The sequence below is a fragment of the Solanum tuberosum genome, unplaced genomic scaffold (genome assembly GCF_000226075.1).
Source record: "Solanum tuberosum cultivar DM 1-3 516 R44 unplaced genomic scaffold, SolTub_3.0 scf00461, whole genome shotgun sequence".
Lineage (NCBI taxonomy): Eukaryota > Viridiplantae > Streptophyta > Magnoliopsida > Solanales > Solanaceae > Solanum > Solanum tuberosum.
In genome coordinates, this window is record NW_006239387.1 from 230,850 (window position 1) to 251,101 (window position 20,252).

A 20,252-nucleotide genomic window follows, 5' to 3' on the forward strand; every position below is an offset into this window, starting at 1 on the left:
AGTTTGAATCAAGTCAAAATGGTTAGACTTAAATCATAAAAAGTAGGTAGTCCAAGAAGCAGAAGGCCCAGAACAAACATCGGTCTAATAACAATGATCCACACCAGAAGTTGAGGTTGAGTGATCTATTTGCAAATTTTGCTTCTATAATTAAAAAGGTGTTATATCTAGCTTCAGAAAGATACATACAGTAAAAAGCTGTGGGCAACATTAGAACCCAAATACTAGCCAATTTGGAGTGTGGATGAAAGGCAAATAAAAGATTTGGTGTCGGAAGTATCTAAATGGTACATTAGACAAAAGTGAAATGAAACATTTCTGTGTAATTCTCTTCTATAGGCAAAATAAAAACCAAATCTAGCAGCAGGGGATGAAGGTAAAATAAATAAGTTAAATAAGAAATTCTCAATTCGATTTACCTAAACAGTAATTAGACAACAATGAACGGTTCGTTTCTTCTATACCAAACTTTTAGCCAGTTCATGTTTCGAGTACACCCAACATTAGACTTTATCCTCTAACTTCTCGTTTACTAGAGGGACAAACTCCATACTTTTTCTGGGGGTTCGAGGTGTACGGGGAGTGCCGGGTGTTTGTTGTGAGAGCATGTGCCTCACGTACCCATAGAATGTACATCCGACAAGTGTTATAGCACATCCAACTGCATTCATCATTGAGATTGGGTTTCGAAAGATAAGCCACGAACAAGTTACAGCAACGGCAACCTGCAAAGGTAATGAATCAAAATAAATCAAATGCAGAACTTCATAAATAAGAAATTAACACATCTAGATGTTGTTGTGACTAATTATAATAAGGAATAGAGTGACTATCATAAAACAGAAGTGGACAAGTTAGGTGGGTAACTCGTGTTTGAAATGGTTCAGATTTAGCTGTGCACTCATAAGAGAGATTTGTTTGTATTGTCTTATTTCACATGCTATCAAGGCTATCTAAACATTAGCTTAATTTGAGAACATCAATCTGTAATTTCAACTTTCATATGTTGAAGTAATGAATCAAATATTTAGTTTGTCAACATCTGATTAAGCGTTAAGATCAGTTAAAAGCAAAATCTTATCAGATATGCTCACGTTGATTGATGAGATAATTTGGCACATGTATAGAATGCATATTTATTCACGATGAGATCTATAAATTTGTGTTGCTTAACAATGTTAAGGCACCAAACCACTGAAATGCAATTGAACATGCCTAATCAATTGAGCTAACATATACCAAATTATTAGAAGTGTAAAATCACCGACCACAAAAATTGTTGGCTCTGTATGCATGATTACCAGATAATATATACAGCATTATTTTCATAACCATAGGCATTAGTAAACAAACTAAAAGCATCTCCCGTACCTTAAGGTTTCCAGCAACATTAAAGGTGACTGCAGTGGTAGAGTGAATGACGTAGAAGATAGAGAAATTGAGGCAGAAAGCCAACACACCAGAGCCAAAAATAATACAGAAGGATGAAAGAAATGGAGGATCCGTCTGTAGCCATGCCACTACTCCAGAGCCTTCCAGTAGTAAGGCTGGTAGCGCCAAGATCATTGTGGCAAAAGGTGCCATATAATATACCGTGTTTATGCTACAAAACATAAAAGTAATTCAACATTACGTGTAAAAATAATATTGCCATAATTAAAATCAGTGTCCAAAATAATACAATAATTTTGTTGATTATGAACACATACACAACTTTATCTCGGGAGCACATACGATCTTTTTCATAGGATTTCTGGAAAGATGAGGATTTAGGTTTAGGAGCACACACCTATATTCCATATGAATAGGAATATGAAACTTGAAAATAAACTATCACGATGGAAATGGATACAAAAGCTGCCGATGATTCTAGTTCTAAAGATAAATGAAACACATAAATTAAGAATAACTGCAGACTCCCTGGTCTTTCCCTCGCAACTTTAAATTATAATCTTAAGTATTGTTATCATCAGTACAAATATTATCCTCAAAAGGGCTAGTAAAATAGACTAAGATGAGCAAATTGGATGAATTTGAGGGGAAAAAAGAAAAGAAAAATCAAGAGCTTGAGTTCCTTTGTTGTTCCTTTTTATTTAATTTTCTTTTTCCTTGTAAAGGCAACATAATTTCTCTGATTATGCATTTCAAATTTTTATCCTGAGTTGTTTCACTCTAAATTATGGCCTAAACTGGCCATAGAACCTATATCTTTGGTTCGAAACCAGATAGGAGGGAGTAAAATAGTTCTCTCCTCCTTTTAGCTTCTTCACTATTTTGTGATGATATGCCAAGGTAAAACCATCAACAAGGTGATGAACCCTGCAGAGGAATTATCATATTTAACTCTTCTTTCATGCTGACAATTAAGCTAGCAGGAACCACAGGAATCCTCACCTAAGCTGGTGGAAAAGGAAGTTAAAACTTGTTGCAAACCTCCTCTCACCCCAACCTTCTTAGCAAGCAAAACAAAGGGGGAAAGTACGTATATGAGAGAGAGAGAGATTGGGTGGGGTGGGGGGGTGGGGGGGGTTACTACCTGTCAAATTTGTAACCATGCAGTAGAGACTCTGCAAGGATAGTCTTTGTCGATGTAGCCAGACAACCAAATAAGGCAGCACAAAATCCAAACGTGTTGAAACTTAGCTCTGTGATGGAGGTGAGGAGAATTCCTCCAACAATAGGTATCAAAGATGCCCAAATCCTCAAGTCAAAGTGCTTGCTCCAAACTAGCCACTGCAAAATAACTGTTACAAAGACATGGCAGTCAGATGTCCTCCATTGTTAAAGGAGAAAGAATTGAAAAAGCAGCACAATGAGATTAAAGAGTTTGTTAGTTGACTTGACAAAGAATAACACTAATCCATATCCCGAAACATATAAGCACACAGATGAAGATAAGGTCATGAAGAATTGCTAAGATGTTTTGTTGTGTGCTATTACATCCTTCGCAACAAGCTTGTCTCATAAATTCTCTATTACTCCCTCTATTTGAATTTGTTTGTCTTACTTTCCTTTTTAATCCATTTCAAAAAGAATGTCTCTTTCCTTTTTTGACAACTCTTTAATTTAAACTTTCCACATCGCATGTTTAAGACCACAAGATTAAAGGAAATTTTGGTACATTCTACATATCTTTAGCTTTTTTTTTTTTAAAACTGGTAACATTTGTATTTAAGATCTGCTTAGGTGGTACTGAAAAAACACATTTACAAATAAGTATAAAGGAAGTATAATCTACCCCAAAGCCGAACCAAATCTAAATGGACCCTAAAACATCTATAATTGACTCAGTTTAATTGGAGTAGACATTTGTACACCAAAAACAGAACAACACAATACACTTAAGCTTGACTTCATGCAGGTTGTTGTTCCTATATATCTTTAGTATACATAGCATTCTACATACCTTTGTTCCTATATATCTTTAGTACTCTACATATCTTTAATTTAAGACCACAAATTCAAAAGTTTTTTTTACTTTCTTAAACTCTGTGTCAAGTCAAAACAAGACAATCCAATTGAAACGAAGGGAGTAATAAAATATAAAAGTTCTACCCAAAAATCACCTGTAGTTGCAGGGGTGAATGACTTTATCGTTTGCATAAATGAAACAGGGATGTAGCGCAGACTGACATTGCCCAGCACTATGTTGATACAAAACACGAACGACATGGGGAAAATCCTTCTCCAGCGATCCTCAGGGTCAACCACAATAAGAGGTTTAAGCTTTAGCACTTTAATCACCGTGTATGCGCCAATAGCTGAGCAGATAAAGTGTATGCAAGACACTGTCAAAGGAAACTTAAAATCCATTTTCTGCAAAGGTTATAAGATCAACAGAGTATTAGTTATTTGTAATAATAACTTCATACACTAAACAATGGAAGTGATAATAGAGATAACAATATCTCAAACAGCAGAAAGATAATTAAGTACAAATTATTGAACATGTAAAACATGCATCATCTCTAACTAACTTGAGATGAAGATAATTTGAATTTTATGTTATAACTTTTGGCATGGTTATAACAATGGGGAGCTTATGATAGAAACTGCCTTGGCATGTAGGAGATGTTCATCATGCAGGCTATACCTCTCTAAAATTATGTATTTCCATAACAAAGAAAAGTGGAAATATTCAGAGGAAGTATGCATTATCACAGGAAAGGCTTCTTTTCAAGTCCTTAATACCTGATTAGGAATAGTGCTTCACAACAAGCGACACAGTAAGAAGAAGGGGCAAGAAAAACAGATTGCTGCTGCTGCAGTAGAATGAGTGCATGGAGGAAGACTTCACAGTTGCATATCAGTACTACAAGATAACCATAGCCTAAAAATAATCAGAACAAAATTCACCTTTGAGACATTTGGCGTCGAATCTACAAGACCCTACCAGGACACAGGTCCAGGAGTATCATAAATACAGCAAAGAACATTCTTGAAATATCCACACTACAACATCAACTAAACCTCAATTCCAAGCTGATGGAGTCAACTACTATTGATGTAGCTCCATTTAGACTCATCCCATACCAATATACAATAATTTAGGTTCTCCAACCTAAAATTCTCTATGTTTATACCCATGTTGCTCGGACTCTCCAAAACTGATGCCACAATCGTGTCGGATTCTACAAAAAAACACTATTTTTGGAGCATCCAACATGCACCCATCACAATTTTTAGAGAGTCCGAGCAACATAGGTTTATACTGACTTGCAAATTCCCCAACGAGATTAATACTCCTAGAAATTATTGGACTAATATAGACCCTTCGGGGTGGCCCAGTGGTTTGGGCTTGGGACTTCCATGTTGGAGGTCTCAAGTTCGAAACCTCTTGCCAACGAAAGCAAGGGGTTTGCCTTTTGGGTCGAGCTCGTCGCACCGGTCTTGCCTAGTGTAGGTTACCTCTCCTATGTGGTTTGCGAGATATTGCATAGGAGCGGGGGTTTTACCCTGTGCGCACCCAAAGGGTAGCGGCTGCGGATTTCCCTTGTCATCAAAAATAAATATATATATATATATATATATATATTGGACTAATATAAGTGTGCCAACAAGACTAAGCGTATTCTCAACTAGTTGGTACCACCTATATATAGATCTTCTTTTTTTTGCGTTGTTCCCTATATTTGGCTAAAGTCTGCATGGATTCCAAGCGATTTTAAATGCTTTGAGGCAACTTCCTTCAGGGTGATTTTAGGTCTACCTCGTCCTTCTTTTAACATGTTCAATCATCATGGTTTGACATTATCAAACTGGTGCATCTCAATATTTGCATAGGACAAGATCAATCCATCTAAGCCGACAGTCTCTGATTTTATCCTTTTGATATGTTACTTGCACCTTTTGTCCAATGCAATCATTTTTAGCTTGTCTAATTTTGTATGACCGGACATGCATCTTAACATCGATAATTTTTTATTTTATTTTATTTCTGCGACACCATCTTGTGAACATGTTGGACCTTAGCGGCCCGACACTCTCTTTCAAAAATTTGTTAATGTACCAGTAGCAATGCTATCCAGGCCATTCATGAAGCAAAGGACACAGAGAAAAAGCAAACAATAACTTTAGACAGAAAATGTGCCTTTCAATTTGACTGGAGCTATTCTTCAATTTGAGGGGACAATGATTGTGGATATGATGTCAGGAAGTTCACTCCATGACTCTGCCGTGCTTATTCCTTCAGGAGGATCAGATTTTTGTATTCCATTCCGGGGGAATGTAGTATATTTAATGCATTTCTGTGTGCCTCTTTTGGTGCTAAGCCCGAAAGTGCAGCTAATATAAGGTTTACACAATTTTCTGAATCACCAGAAGAATGAGGATGGCTTGATAAAAGACAACCCTTAAGGACGCTTAATCATATCTGTCACTCTAGATGGTGTAATGTGTTTTTCCTTCTTTTAAAGTTTTAATCCTAGTCATGGTAAAATTATATACCACATTCAAGCACAAATCTCTACCAGTTAAATATTATTTGGAATCTGTTCATGAAATCATACTTTCTTTTGTTTTTACTCCCACCTCTTCCTAATATTCATCTAGAGAGAAGGATACTTTCTTTAGCAAGCAAAAAGTAGAAATTTGCAGATACGGGTCAAAAGTAGGTGGACTTTCTACCAACCACCAGCCATCACTCAAGCAAATTCATCAATAAATAAATTTCAGATAGTCCACCACACAAAAAATGCTGAGGAGATCGCTCATCAACCTAAAATTGGCAGCACTTGAAATAAGGAAAGCAAGTTCATTGCGCAATACAAACGACAAATAGAAGAATAACTTGTTTTGTAGCTAAAATTAGAAGAGATAAAGTTTGAAACTTGTTCAACAAAAGACATACAGACAAAAAAAAATATGCTAGCTACAGTTCAATCTCTACAGACAAAGACAAATTGCCAGCAAGGATCGTGCTACAATTTTCCTGTTTTGAACACCAAGGCACAACCCAAACCTAAAAACCACCTTCCCGAGTCCAAATCCCGCCCACATGATTTTTTGTTGATATCAAATTGTAATTTGAAAAAAAAAATACTTCTACCATAAGCCATAAGCTATATTGCTCGAACTCTTCAAATATGTTGAAAGATACTTGTAAAATACTCCAAAAGTAGTGCTTTTTGAAAAATACAACATGAGTGCGGCAACATTTTTTGAAATTCCGAACCATAAGTGAATGTTATTGGCATACAGAAATACAGACGGCATAATGAAATCAGATAATAACAGTGAAATTAATCAAAAAGAAAATAAAGGAAGAAATCTACATATGTAAATAGAAATACGGGAGATGTAAAGAACAAACCTGAAAGATCCACTTATTCATGATAATAACAGTGACATTAAAACCCCACCATTGAAGAATGGCGAGTACGGATCGAATCACAGTCCACTGACACAACCTGCCTTCCTCCATTTCTCTTCCTTAATAAATTACGCCTACTCTTTCACTAACTCCTTCTCTATAGCATCAATCAATCAACAACGAAGATCGATCTACAACAACAAATTGAAAGAGAGGAGACAGTGAAGCGAAAGCTAAGCTGAAAGCATAATTCGCTTTTGTGATTTCTGATTCCCAAAAACAAAATACTAAAAAAATAATGAGAACTCAGACAAGAGAGGCGTGATTTTGTTTGTTTTGAAGGTACTGGGGGAGGGGAGAGGGGTAGTGATTGTAATTTTACATCACACGCACCGTACCCGGTCCCCTCGCCTTCGCTCTATAGGAAACTATACTTTCCATAATTATTAAATGGGGAATCAGATCTCCACAAATATTAACTACTTTTCCATATTTAGCAAAATATTTATTTTTTTAAGGAAAAAATACACTTTTAAAAACTGAGAAAAATATTGTTTTATTAATGGTAATAGAAAAAACGAATTTTATAAGTAATTCTTGAATTTATTTTCTTCTTTTCAAGCCTGATCTCTTGACCATTCCACCCCTCTCCACCTTATTCTATCATGGTAATGTTTTAGTAGCTTAGGTACAAACGTTTTTGGAATATTATTTCTTTTCTTACTTATCAAATACTAAGAAATTCATTTGTTTTCGACAAAAAAAATATTGTATACCAAACACATATTAGGATCTATTTGGTCATGATTTTATTTTTTTGAAACTGTATTTAGAATTTGGAAAGCAGCCAAAATTTGTTTTCACTTTTATGAAGTTTTCTTTCTAAAATTTATCATTTTATTTATATAAAAATGATCTTATTTAAATTAAATTTTAGGTTTAAATCATATTTTATGTATTTTAGAAAAAATTATATAAATTCTAAATATTCTTTACAAAAAGTATGACCAAACATAATGTTAACTTCAACTCCAATTTTGAAAATTTTAAATAAAGTTAATTTTTTTTATTTGTTTTCATGATCAAACACCCACTATTTGTTACAGATTTTAAGTAAAATTATATATTTTGATGATAATATATCTAGCAAATAATTAAAGATGCCATGGTTAAACGCCTACTCAATTTTATTTCATAACCAAAAGTCATTCAATTATAGACATAAAAAAACTATTTTAAAATTCGTCTCACTTGATAGACCCTACTAAAATTACGTGAATTAAATATATAATTGCCAAGACTTTTTTTATTTTAAAAATGACTCATAATACTTCTCATACACGACATTTTTACATGATAGACTAGTAATGTTTGCATTAAAACATGATTTGTGAAATAGACGGGTTGATTGCAACTGCATTTAATTTCCAAAAATATTTTAGCAATATCCCAAGTTTTGGGGATCATCTTTTTTCTTTTATTTTATTAAAGTTTTCATTGATTATGCCATCAATCAAATATCAGAAGCACGACAAGTCGACAACGCATGGACCTATCAAGAGAGAGGGTCTCTATATCTATGCATTTAAATTGGATGAATGACTTTAATTAAATTATCAAGTGATTTTTTTTGTTAAAAAATATAATGTAAATTGACTTTTTAAGATAACTAGTTAACTAATTTTTAAATTATAAACTAAAATTGAGTTATTTTTAAGAAAATTATATTATTAATTAAATGACCATCTCAGATATTATCTTATTACTCCATCATAATCTTCTTAATATATTTGTGATTCATGGAGAGTTCACAAGCTAATACACTCCTTCCATTTTCCTAGCAAATTTTAAGTTTCTTTTCAACTTAAAAAGATTTTGCTTTTTCATTTGAATCCCACGATATAAAGATTTAAACTTGAGTTTGCTTTACTTTCATGGTTTGAAAGTTACTTAATGATGAATACTCTTAATTTATTAGCTGGTCTATAAAATTAGATCAAATTGATGAAATTAAATTATCTTGGTCTATGATTATCAATTCAAAATTTTGAAATCGGAAAAGGAATCTAAACTTCGAAAAATTTCTAAAAATATTTCAGAACTAATTTGTTAGAAACTGAAAGAAATAATCTTGTTGGTAAAATTTCTATCGAGTTGATATCTATCAGAAGCAACCTCTCTATCCCCATAAAGATAGAGATAAGATAACATTTATGTACATTGCACCCTCTTCCGTCTTCTCTTAAACAAACTTTTACTCCCTCTATTCAATTTTACTAGTCGCATCTTCCAAACTAAATTGAATCAAATTAATTTAAAATTTGAAAATATTGATTTAGATGATCGAAAACTATATAAAAAATATTATAGGGTGCAATTCTTTTATATTTATTCATCTTAAAATATTGATCAAAATCCATACAGCTTGATTCTCGACAAGCGAAATGTGACAACTTAAAGTAAACAAAGGGAGTAATTATTGTTTGAAAAGTATTACCTTAAGTTTTTTCAAATACTATTCCATAAACCACCTGCACGGATTAATCAAGCCTAGGAATGAAAAAGAAAACTCTAGCATAAAGCATTTTCCAGTGTTTTCAAAAACGTTTTTGGGGCGAGTCTCGGGGCGGGGCGTATCAAAAGCGCTTCGGGGTGCAAATTGAAGACGTAAATCGATAAGGCGTAAATCCTAGAATTTGGGGCGTAAGCCCCGAGCATAAAAACGTTAGTCTTGGGAGTAAACACGTACGCCCCGAGCGTTTTTTTTTGTTGTTGCTTTAAATCATATTTTTTATTATTGGTGTAATGATATTTCTCAAATAGTAATTATAATACCTTTTTTTTTTCATTATTGATTATTAATACCTATTTCAAATAAAATCATAATACTTTTTTTTTTTATATATTATAGGTTACTTGTAAAAAAAATAGTTGTAAAATCATTGGAAGTTTCACTTTTGCTTATTTTCTTAGTAAGAAAATTATAAAATTGAATATATATGAGGCTACGCTCCGTAGATCCATAGGACTTACGCCTCATATCTCGGGGCTTACACCTCACCTCGTACAACTTAAAACGCCTCATCTCACGCCTCCGCCTTTTAAAACTTGGCATTTTCCTTTAATGGATCTTACATGATGTAAATATGATGTAGTCGGAACTCAAAACAACTATCAATAGGAAACAAACAAAAAAATAAAACGATTCTCCAAACCTATTCCTAGAGTTTCAAATATAAAGACTTTAATTCCTTTCAAGTGAATTTTCTCTCTTTCTCTTCCCATTTGTAAGAAATAGCTTTTAATTTGTTGTCCAAATTTCTGTTCGAAATGTTGCATTGTAACTACCTTCTCATCAAAAGTGGGTTGTAATGTGGTGGTGAGACGACTGCTCCATCCTAAATCAGAGGTTTCGAGTTCAAGCATCGAGTATGAACTTTTTTTTAGGTTTGGAAGTGTAGCCAAATGTGTCCTGCAATGGCAATCCAAATTTAGTCGAAATTTTAATGTGAATTTCAACACCGAATGATAAATATAAATTAAAAAAAAAACTACCTTCTCACGCCATCAGGCTTCTTTAGCAGCAAGAGGCCCGCCTAAAAACACACACACCATATTGCACGCCTATATGGCCCAATTAACGTGGAGAGTTGGGCACGCTCCCATTACAAACGATCCTTTTTGACTTCTCATTGTAACTTGTACTATTGGGGAAAAAAATTAACTTTTTAAATTTCTTGGCCTCTAATTTAGGTGAAATGCCATGTTCATTCATATCACCCTTTTGTAAATATTACTCTTATTTAATTTTCGTACTTGAAATGAGATCTAGTTTAAATGGTATGTTCTTGGGTATTTGGATTGTTTGTAACTAATTTTTTTTACATTGATCATCAAAGTAACTAGTACATGTTTAGCACAATAGCTAGGATTAAAGCATTTACAAGTGGATACATTAAATCAAAGGCTTTATTGTAGTAGTTGTTGTAGTTAGGGTGGGCATTTGGGTCATTCAGATTGGATATGAAAATTTATGTTTAGATTTTTTATTTACAATTTAAATAAGGTCGGATAGGATTTGTTCTGTTCATTTTTGGATTAATAGGCTTAAATATATCTTAATTTTAATTTTGAATTTTTAAGGTATATCATTAATGGTCTGAATTTACCTAATATATAATTTAATCATGTATGCATGACTATATAAAGCTTAAACTTGAGAAAAAATATAAAAAGATATTAACTGAGTTTGCTAGATTTGTTGTGTTTTTATGAATTGTTGATTGCGTTTTATTAAATATGATACATGAAATTTATATATCAAAGCTGAGTTTATTTAGAGTATATTTAAGTATTGAATCATGTGTTGAATCGTTGAAATTCGAAAAACAAATCATTACTTCAGTATTGTTTTTGTTCATATGCACATGTCTGGTCAACATATTTTTATTTGTATATCAGTCATCAATAACTAATGTGCAAACATACAAGAAAAAAATGCAGACATACATGACTGAAAGTTTAATCAGTTTTTGTATACACCCCAGTAAAAAATATTTAACTTTTACCTTTTCAGGTCATACTCGCCCTGCAGTGTGATTCAGATTTAATCGGAGCTTCAATGCAAACTCTGGACACCGGGTGAGAAACCAACCTAATATTTTGGCTTAAGAATACTTCTCAAACTAACACGTTAAAAGGGGAAGACGTTTTTTACCCTTCCCCCCTGACTTTCATTTAATAGTTAATTTTATCATCCGTTATACTATCCGACCATTTATACCCCTATCATGCTAAACTTACCATCCATACTCCTCAACTGAATGGTTTCCCCCAAATTAACCAAAATTACCCGTTTCCCCTTAAAATTAACAATTTATCTGCATATCTCCTTGAGAAAATTGTGTGACTTATCACAATTGGCTACATATATTCTTTAATATAAAAATAATCCATCCACTTTTAATACACGATCATGTTAGCACATGTAAACTTATTGAAATTTAATTTGAGAAATACCTTTTGAAGCAGGAGCAAATATCCTCAAGCAAACTCGCAAATCCGACTTTAGTTATGCAACTTTCTTCAATGATATCAAATCAACCATCGAATTTTTTCAATATTTGGGTGGGCAAAAACTGTACAAAAAAACTTATACCTTCTTCATGTCTGAAAGAATTCTATATACAATTTTTTCCCAATCCATAACCTAGATAAAAATCTTTCTTATCAAGAAATAAGATTTTAATTCCTAATTAAATATGCTCACAATATGGACCCAAAAATAATTAATGAGGATCTCTATTTTGTAGATAATTTGAAAATCTGATTTAAATTATTCTTACCATAATAAATTACAAATCATTTAACTATAAATTCGTAGTTGCATTTCTCCAATTATCGTTAAATTTCCATTAAACATTGATGTAATTTAATTTCCTACGTTGAGATTACATACAATGATCAATAAATTAAAGTATTGATGAATGTAATCTAAACATTAATTGTCTTTAGAGCATTGTTTAACTTATTTCACGCAGTGGATTAATAAATTCACTTGTAATGTTCGACACAATAAAAACTTGTAAGCTTCTCAAAAAGACATATCATTAATCTCTATACTGAGACATGAATTTCATCAAATATCCTACTATCATCCAATCTAACAGACATGTTGATCCATATTAAAATCTCACATTTTAATACATCAAAACAATAATTAATGTATAAAACTCGTAATAGTTATATCAAAATTGAAAATATATATGCATTCAAGATTTTAAAGAATATGTTTTTGATTGTCAGTCTAAAACATCTATCTCTACTCGATTGTGTTCAACACATACAAAATAATGATACAAAAAATAAAAATAACATCATTTTCATAATCATGATAAATTATATTTAATCTTATAGTACAATTATATTGATAACTTGTCCAATTTCTATATTAAATCGTGAACAAAAAAAACTTCATTTTTATTTAAAAAAGTAATAGAAAAGGGTCATATTTGCCCTTATACTCTTGGAAAAGGGTTATATTCAATGGCGTAGCTATAGCCACCCTAATTGGACACCCTTCGTTGTAAAATGGTATTGTATATCTATATATATATATATATATATATATATGTGTGTGTGTGTGTGTGTGTGTGTGTGTGTATATGCAAATTCTACATTTAAAGGATATGCATTTAAAGTTGGACACCCTTGACAAAACTTATGTTTTTGGCTTAGTGATAATATGTGTCCATTTGAATGAAGGAGTTCCGGGTTCAAACCCCAATAGCATATTATATTTACCCTTCATTATACTTTTTGGTTATATCTGCCCCTAGTAGTCCCCTACCATCCAACATCGGGTTCATATCTACCCTTTGAGCTGTGAAGTTCCACGTCACCCCCTTTTATTATCCTACATGGCTCTTACGTGATGTTAGTGTGGCATTTTAATAAGTTAAGAATATTTTTTTTTACTTTGCCACATAGTCGTTGCAGTTTCTGCCTGTTGGTGGACTTCTCTTGTGCAACAGGTTGTAATTGGGATAATGAAAAAATTAATTGGTGCTACATTACTCCATTTTGGAGTTAATGCATAGGTTACTAATTCTCTCCATTATTCTTTGTAACACATGTAATCTCTACGCCATTTATCTTCACTATTTACTATACCCCATTTTCTTCCAATTCATTGCTAGGAAGACTTCTTATAGTATAAACAGTGGTGGTCTTCATTTGGTTTAGAGACACAAGAAAAATATAGAGAGGAAAAAGTTAGTCAAAAAAGAGAGTTCTTATTAGTTGAAGGGAGGTGTTCTTTTTGTGGAGCTTTGGACTCAACTCTTGTCCAGAGTTTGTTGAGTTACACTTTGTGATTAGACTGTTGTATCGTGGAGGGGACAAGTCAAGAGGACTACTGCTGGACCGATGAAAAACATTTGCTGCAACGGGCTTGAATCTCCTTAAAGAGAGCGAGATATTCGCGCCTCAGCCTGAAGAGATTTTTTCATTTTATTTTCAATATAATTGTAATCTTGTATTTTTTGTTATCTTGTAATTTTTCACTTACACGTGACACCTACATAGATATAATCTTCTCTAATTTAATTATTATACCTCACCTCCAATATTATAACCACTTTACATAGAAATTGATTTTAAAAAAATCATATGGTGATGCAAATTTGTACACAAACAACAATTATATTAGCTCCAACACTTGAAATATCAAAATGAAGCTACCACTAATAGCTTCTCAAATGTCTATCTCAAAGGCCTCAAGCAGAAATTGCTGCCTTCTTATTTGGAGCTGCTTCAGTACATTCTCTGAAATTGATCTTGAACCTGCGAGGGACGTTACGAATTAAGATACCTCATTTGGCCAATTCAAGTTATCTTTTTGCGAGTTGCCTTCACACTCCAGTTGTATGTCCTTTTATGTGTAGCAGGGTAAGCACAAGCAGAAAGATGGCTTTTTGGAGATGGAAACTCCGTCTTCCACATCTCACACGTAGTGTGTGATATACCGTGAATTTATGATATTTTAAATATATTTCACTTAAGAGTTGTGTGTGTCTAGGGCCATTTTGTATTGGTATTAATGTATTTTTATCATGTTTGCAAAAAATAAGTTCGGACGTGGAAGTATGCGACACAACTGAAGAATTGTGCAGAAAAGGGCTTCTACGAAAGTGATTGACGGACCGTAGGTCCATTCACGTTCCATAGGTTGTGATCGTAGATGGGCAGGCAATGCATGAAGAAGAAATTAGGGAATTCTTGACTAAGTGTGGAACCACGAACTTAAACGACGGACCGTAGGTCTACCTATGGGCCGTCTTGCAAGTCCGTCAAATGCTTCAGAGAGGGGTTTCCAGTACCTGATTTTGAAGATTCTAAGTATGGAGCTACGGAGGAGGACCCACTGACCGTGGATCGATCCACGATCCGTACTGTTGGTCCGTTGATTGAAGCTGAGAAATGGAGATTTTGAAGTTGGAAAAAATGCCTAAGTCTTGAGTCACGGAAGGGTCCTACGGACCGTTAGTCAGTGTTGTAGATCGAAACCGCGTCTTGAAACTCTATTTCCTTATTTTGTTTCCTTTTTAGTTGGGACTTATTTTTCTATATATAGGGTATGTAAACCTCATTTTTGGGGGTTAAACTTAATTACTTTTATTCTAGTTTTTGGCTTTGGAGATTGACTTGCAATTTTAGCAATTCTTGATTTCCTAAGTTCGTTTTGAAGATTTTGACTTTGAAATTCAAGTTGAGATTTTGGGTTTTATTCTTCTCATTACGTAAGTTCATGATTTCTTCATCTAAAAATATGAATTGTGTTCTTGCTATTATGGGTAACTAAATCCACAACTAGGGTTGTGGTAAATTAACAAAGTATGAATAGTAACTAAGTAATTCTTGAATAGTGTTATTGCATGCATTGATAATTCTTTCGTTTAGAAGTCTTTTAGCGGTTGCAAACGTTAGAACTCGCCTTGTTGCTACTTGCCGGACCAAGGAGGTAGTTAATAAGAAAAGAATTATCAACATAGATTTAGTGTGATACTATTTAATAGTCTAATGTCGATTGGTACGAGGGTGAAAACTAAGCCATATATCGATGTGATGTCTAATATGAGGTAATGGTAAGAGTTAGTAAATTATACACACGTAGCCGGACCAAGGTGCAGGGTGAAATTCTCTAGTTGCCAGACCAAGGAATTAGAGATACCTAACTTATCACTTTGCATGTAATACACTAGGAAATTATTACTATTACTAGGATTATCGCGTTATGAGCTTATGGGGAACACGTACACCCTAGTTTTTCTCTCATCTTGATAACAACAAAAGTTTGAATATTGTTCATTGATTGTTCACATAATTTTCAGAATTTGTTTCACAAATCCCTCCCTTTTAATTACTTGTTTCGGAAATAGGTTGACTAAACGAATATAATTGTAAGCTGAACTTAAGTCTAGACCATATTCCTCGTGGGATCGACCCCAACCTCCAAGTTGGGTTCTTTACTTGATAACGATCGCTTATGCTTCTTTAGGGAGATGTAATTTGAGTGTATCAGTGTGTTGGTCTTGTTCCTCCTCTTACCAAAGTTTTCTATTCCCTTCCCCATTATGTTACAGTTGCATAAACCTAGCAACCTCATTTTGAGCTTTCTCAACTCTGGATTTGGGTTTATAATATTAAGGGTGAAGTATAATAATCAAATTAGAGAAGATTGTATCCATGTAGGTGTCACGTAGGATAATAAAAGGGGTGATGTGGAACTTAACTGCTCAAATAGTACATATGTATCCAAAGTTAGATAGTAGGGCAAATATAACCAAAAAGTATAACGAAGGATAAATATAACTCCTTTCTAAGAGAACAAGGTCAAATATGACCCTTGATTTATTCGTATGTGTATAAGCTAAAGGAAAAAGGGTAAAAAATACCCTTCAACTTTGATTTATTGGTTGACTATGCCCTTACCGTTAAAATAAAATTGTTCTTACCCCTATAGTTACAAAACTTATCATCCATGCCCCTCCTTGGTTGGAAATCCCCAAATTACCTTCCGAACATAACCCAAACATACTTTACCTTTATCTCTAAAGCAAATCTCAAGAACTCAATCCCTTTATTTCTTGTAACCCAATAAAAATTAGCCACAAAATACAATTTCATCGAAAATGGATCGAGTTGGTACAAAAAATACTCTAGTTTCGTTAATATCCGTTGAGTTATTTGCTAAATTTTGAAGATGATGGAGAAAAAACACCTTTGAGGCAGAGGAACCGTGGGAAAATTTTCTTTCATTTTTATAATTTTCTTGTGAATTAGCTGTGAAAATAAATGTCCCTTGAGTTGCTTTATGAACTCCTCGGTCTTGTTATTTGTTTGTGCATATGTATACTGATTTAATTCGATAGAACGAGAAAATATGAGTGTGATTTTCATAAACCCAATTAGAAAATTAGATTGAAACAAAATATTATGGATTTGAAATCTGATTTTTCAAGAGAACATATGAATTTGTTACTGTGCTATTGAATCCATGGAAGCTTGTTCTTCCATGGAAGCTTGTTCTTCCATGGATATGAATGTATGAATAGCTCTGTTGCGGAAGAAAATAATTTTTATTATCAAGTGTTAAAGCTACAATGATGAAGGAATTCATCCTTTTATAGACCACATACAGATCACATCTTTCATACGCTACATAGAGTTGGTTACATAACAACCTAACAAAATTTGTAACTAACTTGATTCTAGTAGCTTCTAGAATCTTCAATATTCCCCCTCAAGCTTTACTCTGAGTATATGTTGAAGACTCCAAGCTTGGATAACAACATATGATGAATAGCTACTCATATGTCTTTTGTTAGTATGTCTGTTGGTTGCTGCTTAGTATTAATGTATGTAGGTAGTATTAGTTCATTCTTGATCATTTCCCATATAAAATGACAGTCAATTTCAATATGCTTGGTCCTCTCATGAAAGGTGGGATTGACAGCTATTTGAAGTGTTGCTTTGCTGTCACAGTATAGCTTGACATGAGTAGTGATATTCATATCCAGTTCTTTCAGCAGACCAACTGGCTATGTAACCTCAGCAACCACACCAGCCATGCTCTTGTACTCAGCCTCTGCATAACTCCTGCTCATTGTGTGTTGCTTCTTTGATTTCCAAGATATGAGTGAATCTCCTAGCTTAACCAGATATCCAGTCACAGACCTTCTTGTGTTGGGATAAGCAGCCCAATCTGCATCACAAAATGCTTCAAGTTGCGGGCTCCTCTTACTGCTCATCAATATGCCTTGACCAGGACTGCTCTTGATGTATCTAATCACCCTCATGGCTGCTTCCTAGTATGACTTCTTAGGATCTTGCATGAATTGTGACAGGACCTGAATTGCAAAGCTAATGTCAGGTCTGGTCATGATGGTAAGATAAGAGTCTCCCAACCAGCCTTTGATAGGCTGTGATGTCCCTGTGTATAGGATCAGTGTTATCTCCAATTAATTCATCATACTCTACAGTAGTCAACTTCACATTTGCCTCCAAAAGTATGTTTACTGGTTTTGCACTACTAAGACCAGTGTCTGCAATCAATTCAAGAGCATACTTTCTTTGATTGAGTAATATACTAGACTTGGACCTTATAATTTCAATGCCTAGAAAGAATTTGAGATCACCAAGATCTTTCATTTTGAACTTGTTGTGAAGTGAGTCTTTCAGCTCCTGTATCAACTTGCTGCTATTTCCTGTTAATAACAAATCATCTACATAAATGAGGATTACAGCTATATCCTGTCCATCCCTCTTTGTGAAAAGAGAGTGATCATATGAACTATGAGAGTAACCAGTAGCTAAAAGAATTTCTGTGAGCTTTTGGTTCCATTGTCTTGATGCTTGCTTTAATCCATACAAATATTTAAGCAACTTGCACACCTTATATTCCCCTTGTTTTTGAAAACCTTGTGGCATTTTCATATAGACATTCTCATTAAGATCTCCTTGCAAAAATGCATTATGCACATTCATTTGATAAAAGGGCCAATCTTGAGAGGCTGCCACACTAATTGTGGTTCTAACTGTGACCATTTTTGCTACATGTGAGAAGGTTTCATGGTAGTCTAGGCCCTCTTGTTGACTATAACCCTTAGCAACTAATCTTGCCTTATACCTTTCAACATGTCCATTAGCTTGAAGCTTAACTTTATATACCCATTTTGACCCAATGGCCTTCTTTCCAGGTGGGAGAGCAACCACAGTCCAAGTTCCATTTGCTCTAAGGAAGTAATTTCAACTTGCATAGCCATAATCCATTCTTTACATTCAAATGCCTCCTTGAAAGTATGAGGTTCAGATATTGATGACAGTGCAGTTAAGAAGGACTTATAAGAAGGACTGATCCTTGAATAAGCTGCATAGTTGGTAATGGGATAAAGAAGATCCTTATAAGCTAGCTTTGAGGATTTGGGAACCAGATAGTCTTTATGCCAAATGGGAGGTCTGATAGACCTGTTTGGTCTGGTAGGTAGAGGTGCAGTGGTCACAACAGCATGAGTAGCTTCACTAGATGCTTCATCAGTTGATGCCTCATTTGGTATTCTATCTTCTTCAGCAGCTAGTGGATCTGTAGATTCATTTGGAGCATCATGCATAATATCTCCTGTATCATCATGAGGCAAAGGAACATGTTCATCAACACTAAATGTCTGCAACCAAGATGATTCAGTTGCTTCAAAATGCTGAGGAGTCAAGCTTGTCTTGAAAGGAAACTGGTCTTCTATAAATGTGACATCCCTGTTGACCTGGAACGAATTTGACTTCAAATTCAGCACTCTATATCTTTTTTGTGTTTCTGCATACCCCATGAAAACTCCTTTCTTTGCTCTAGCACCAAACTTATCAGACCTAAGAAGTATAGATATAAAACAAAGGCAACCAAACTCTTTCAAGTGGTCCAGTTGTAGTGCAGTACCATAGAGCATTTCATGTGGGGATTTCTTCTGCAATACTAATGAGGGTGTTATGTTTATCAAGTAGACTGCAGCCTTTACACAGTGTCCCCAATAAGAAATAGGAATGTTAGCATGGATTCTGAGGGCTCTGATAGTGTTTAGTATGTTTCTGTGCTTTGTTTCTACCACTCCATTTTGTTGGGGTATGTAGGTATAAGAACTTTGATGCACAATGCCAAGAGAACCAAACAACTCATGACATTTTTAATTCATAAAATCTGTCCCATTATCATATCTCAACACCTTCACCTTCAGGCCAAACTGAGTGTTTATCATTAACAAAAAATCTTTGAGTACATAGTACACTTCAGTTTTAGACTGAATCAAGCAGGCCCAAGTAAACCTACTTAATCATCTACAATGGTAACAAAGTATTGTTTCCTATCATAAGTGGGAGTCTTATAAGGACCCCATACATCTACATGAAGTAATTGGAAAATAGTGCTAGAACTATGAATATTATCATGAAAGGTATGTCTACTTTGTTTTGCTTAAGGACATATATGACAACATGGTGATGAGTCCACAAATTGGACTTATTTAGGGCTATATTTTAATAGAAATTGTGTCCTCAAATGCGTATTTTATCTCAATATCTGATGAAAACCTTTAAGTTTCAGGTATTTGGAGTTTGAAGGAAAGCATGGACACTATATCACGAAAAGGAATGAAAAGGCAAAAAAAAACAAAAAAATAAAGGCCTGAGGATCTCCGAGTCCACTTGGTGAGTCGCCGAAGGGTCCTACTTCACCTTTTGTTCCAGTGTGCTGAGCCCTGAAGGAAAGGATCAAGTCAGCGGAAAAAAAGAGCATTCGACGAATCGCTGAATAGCTCCGCGAAGTAGTACCATGTCGCCCAATGAACCAGAGCACGACGATGCTGAAGGCTGGTGCAAGACGGCAATGAACTAC

The 20,252-nt window shown here is 34.2% G+C and overlaps 1 protein-coding gene and 1 pseudogene across 1 annotated transcript; both read right to left on the reverse strand.

Annotated features, from left to right (window-relative positions):
* Positions 1-270: 270 nt before the first annotated feature.
* LOC102593768 (UDP-galactose transporter 1) lies at positions 271-7,149 on the reverse strand. The gene is made up of 5 exons (XM_006363833.2): positions 6,812-7,149; positions 3,567-3,816; positions 2,537-2,744; positions 1,372-1,603; positions 271-725 (listed from the first exon to the last, which is right to left on the reverse strand). The coding sequence occupies exons 1-5, from the start codon at positions 6,920-6,922 to the stop codon at positions 504-506; spliced, it is 1,023 nt and encodes a 340-aa protein (XP_006363895.1). The 5' UTR covers positions 6,923-7,149; the 3' UTR covers positions 271-503.
* Positions 7,150-14,088: 6,939 nt separating this feature from the next.
* Positions 14,089-15,944, reverse strand: LOC102594084 (60S ribosomal protein L37-3-like; annotated as a pseudogene).
* Between the last annotated feature and the right edge of the window lie 4,308 nt (positions 15,945-20,252).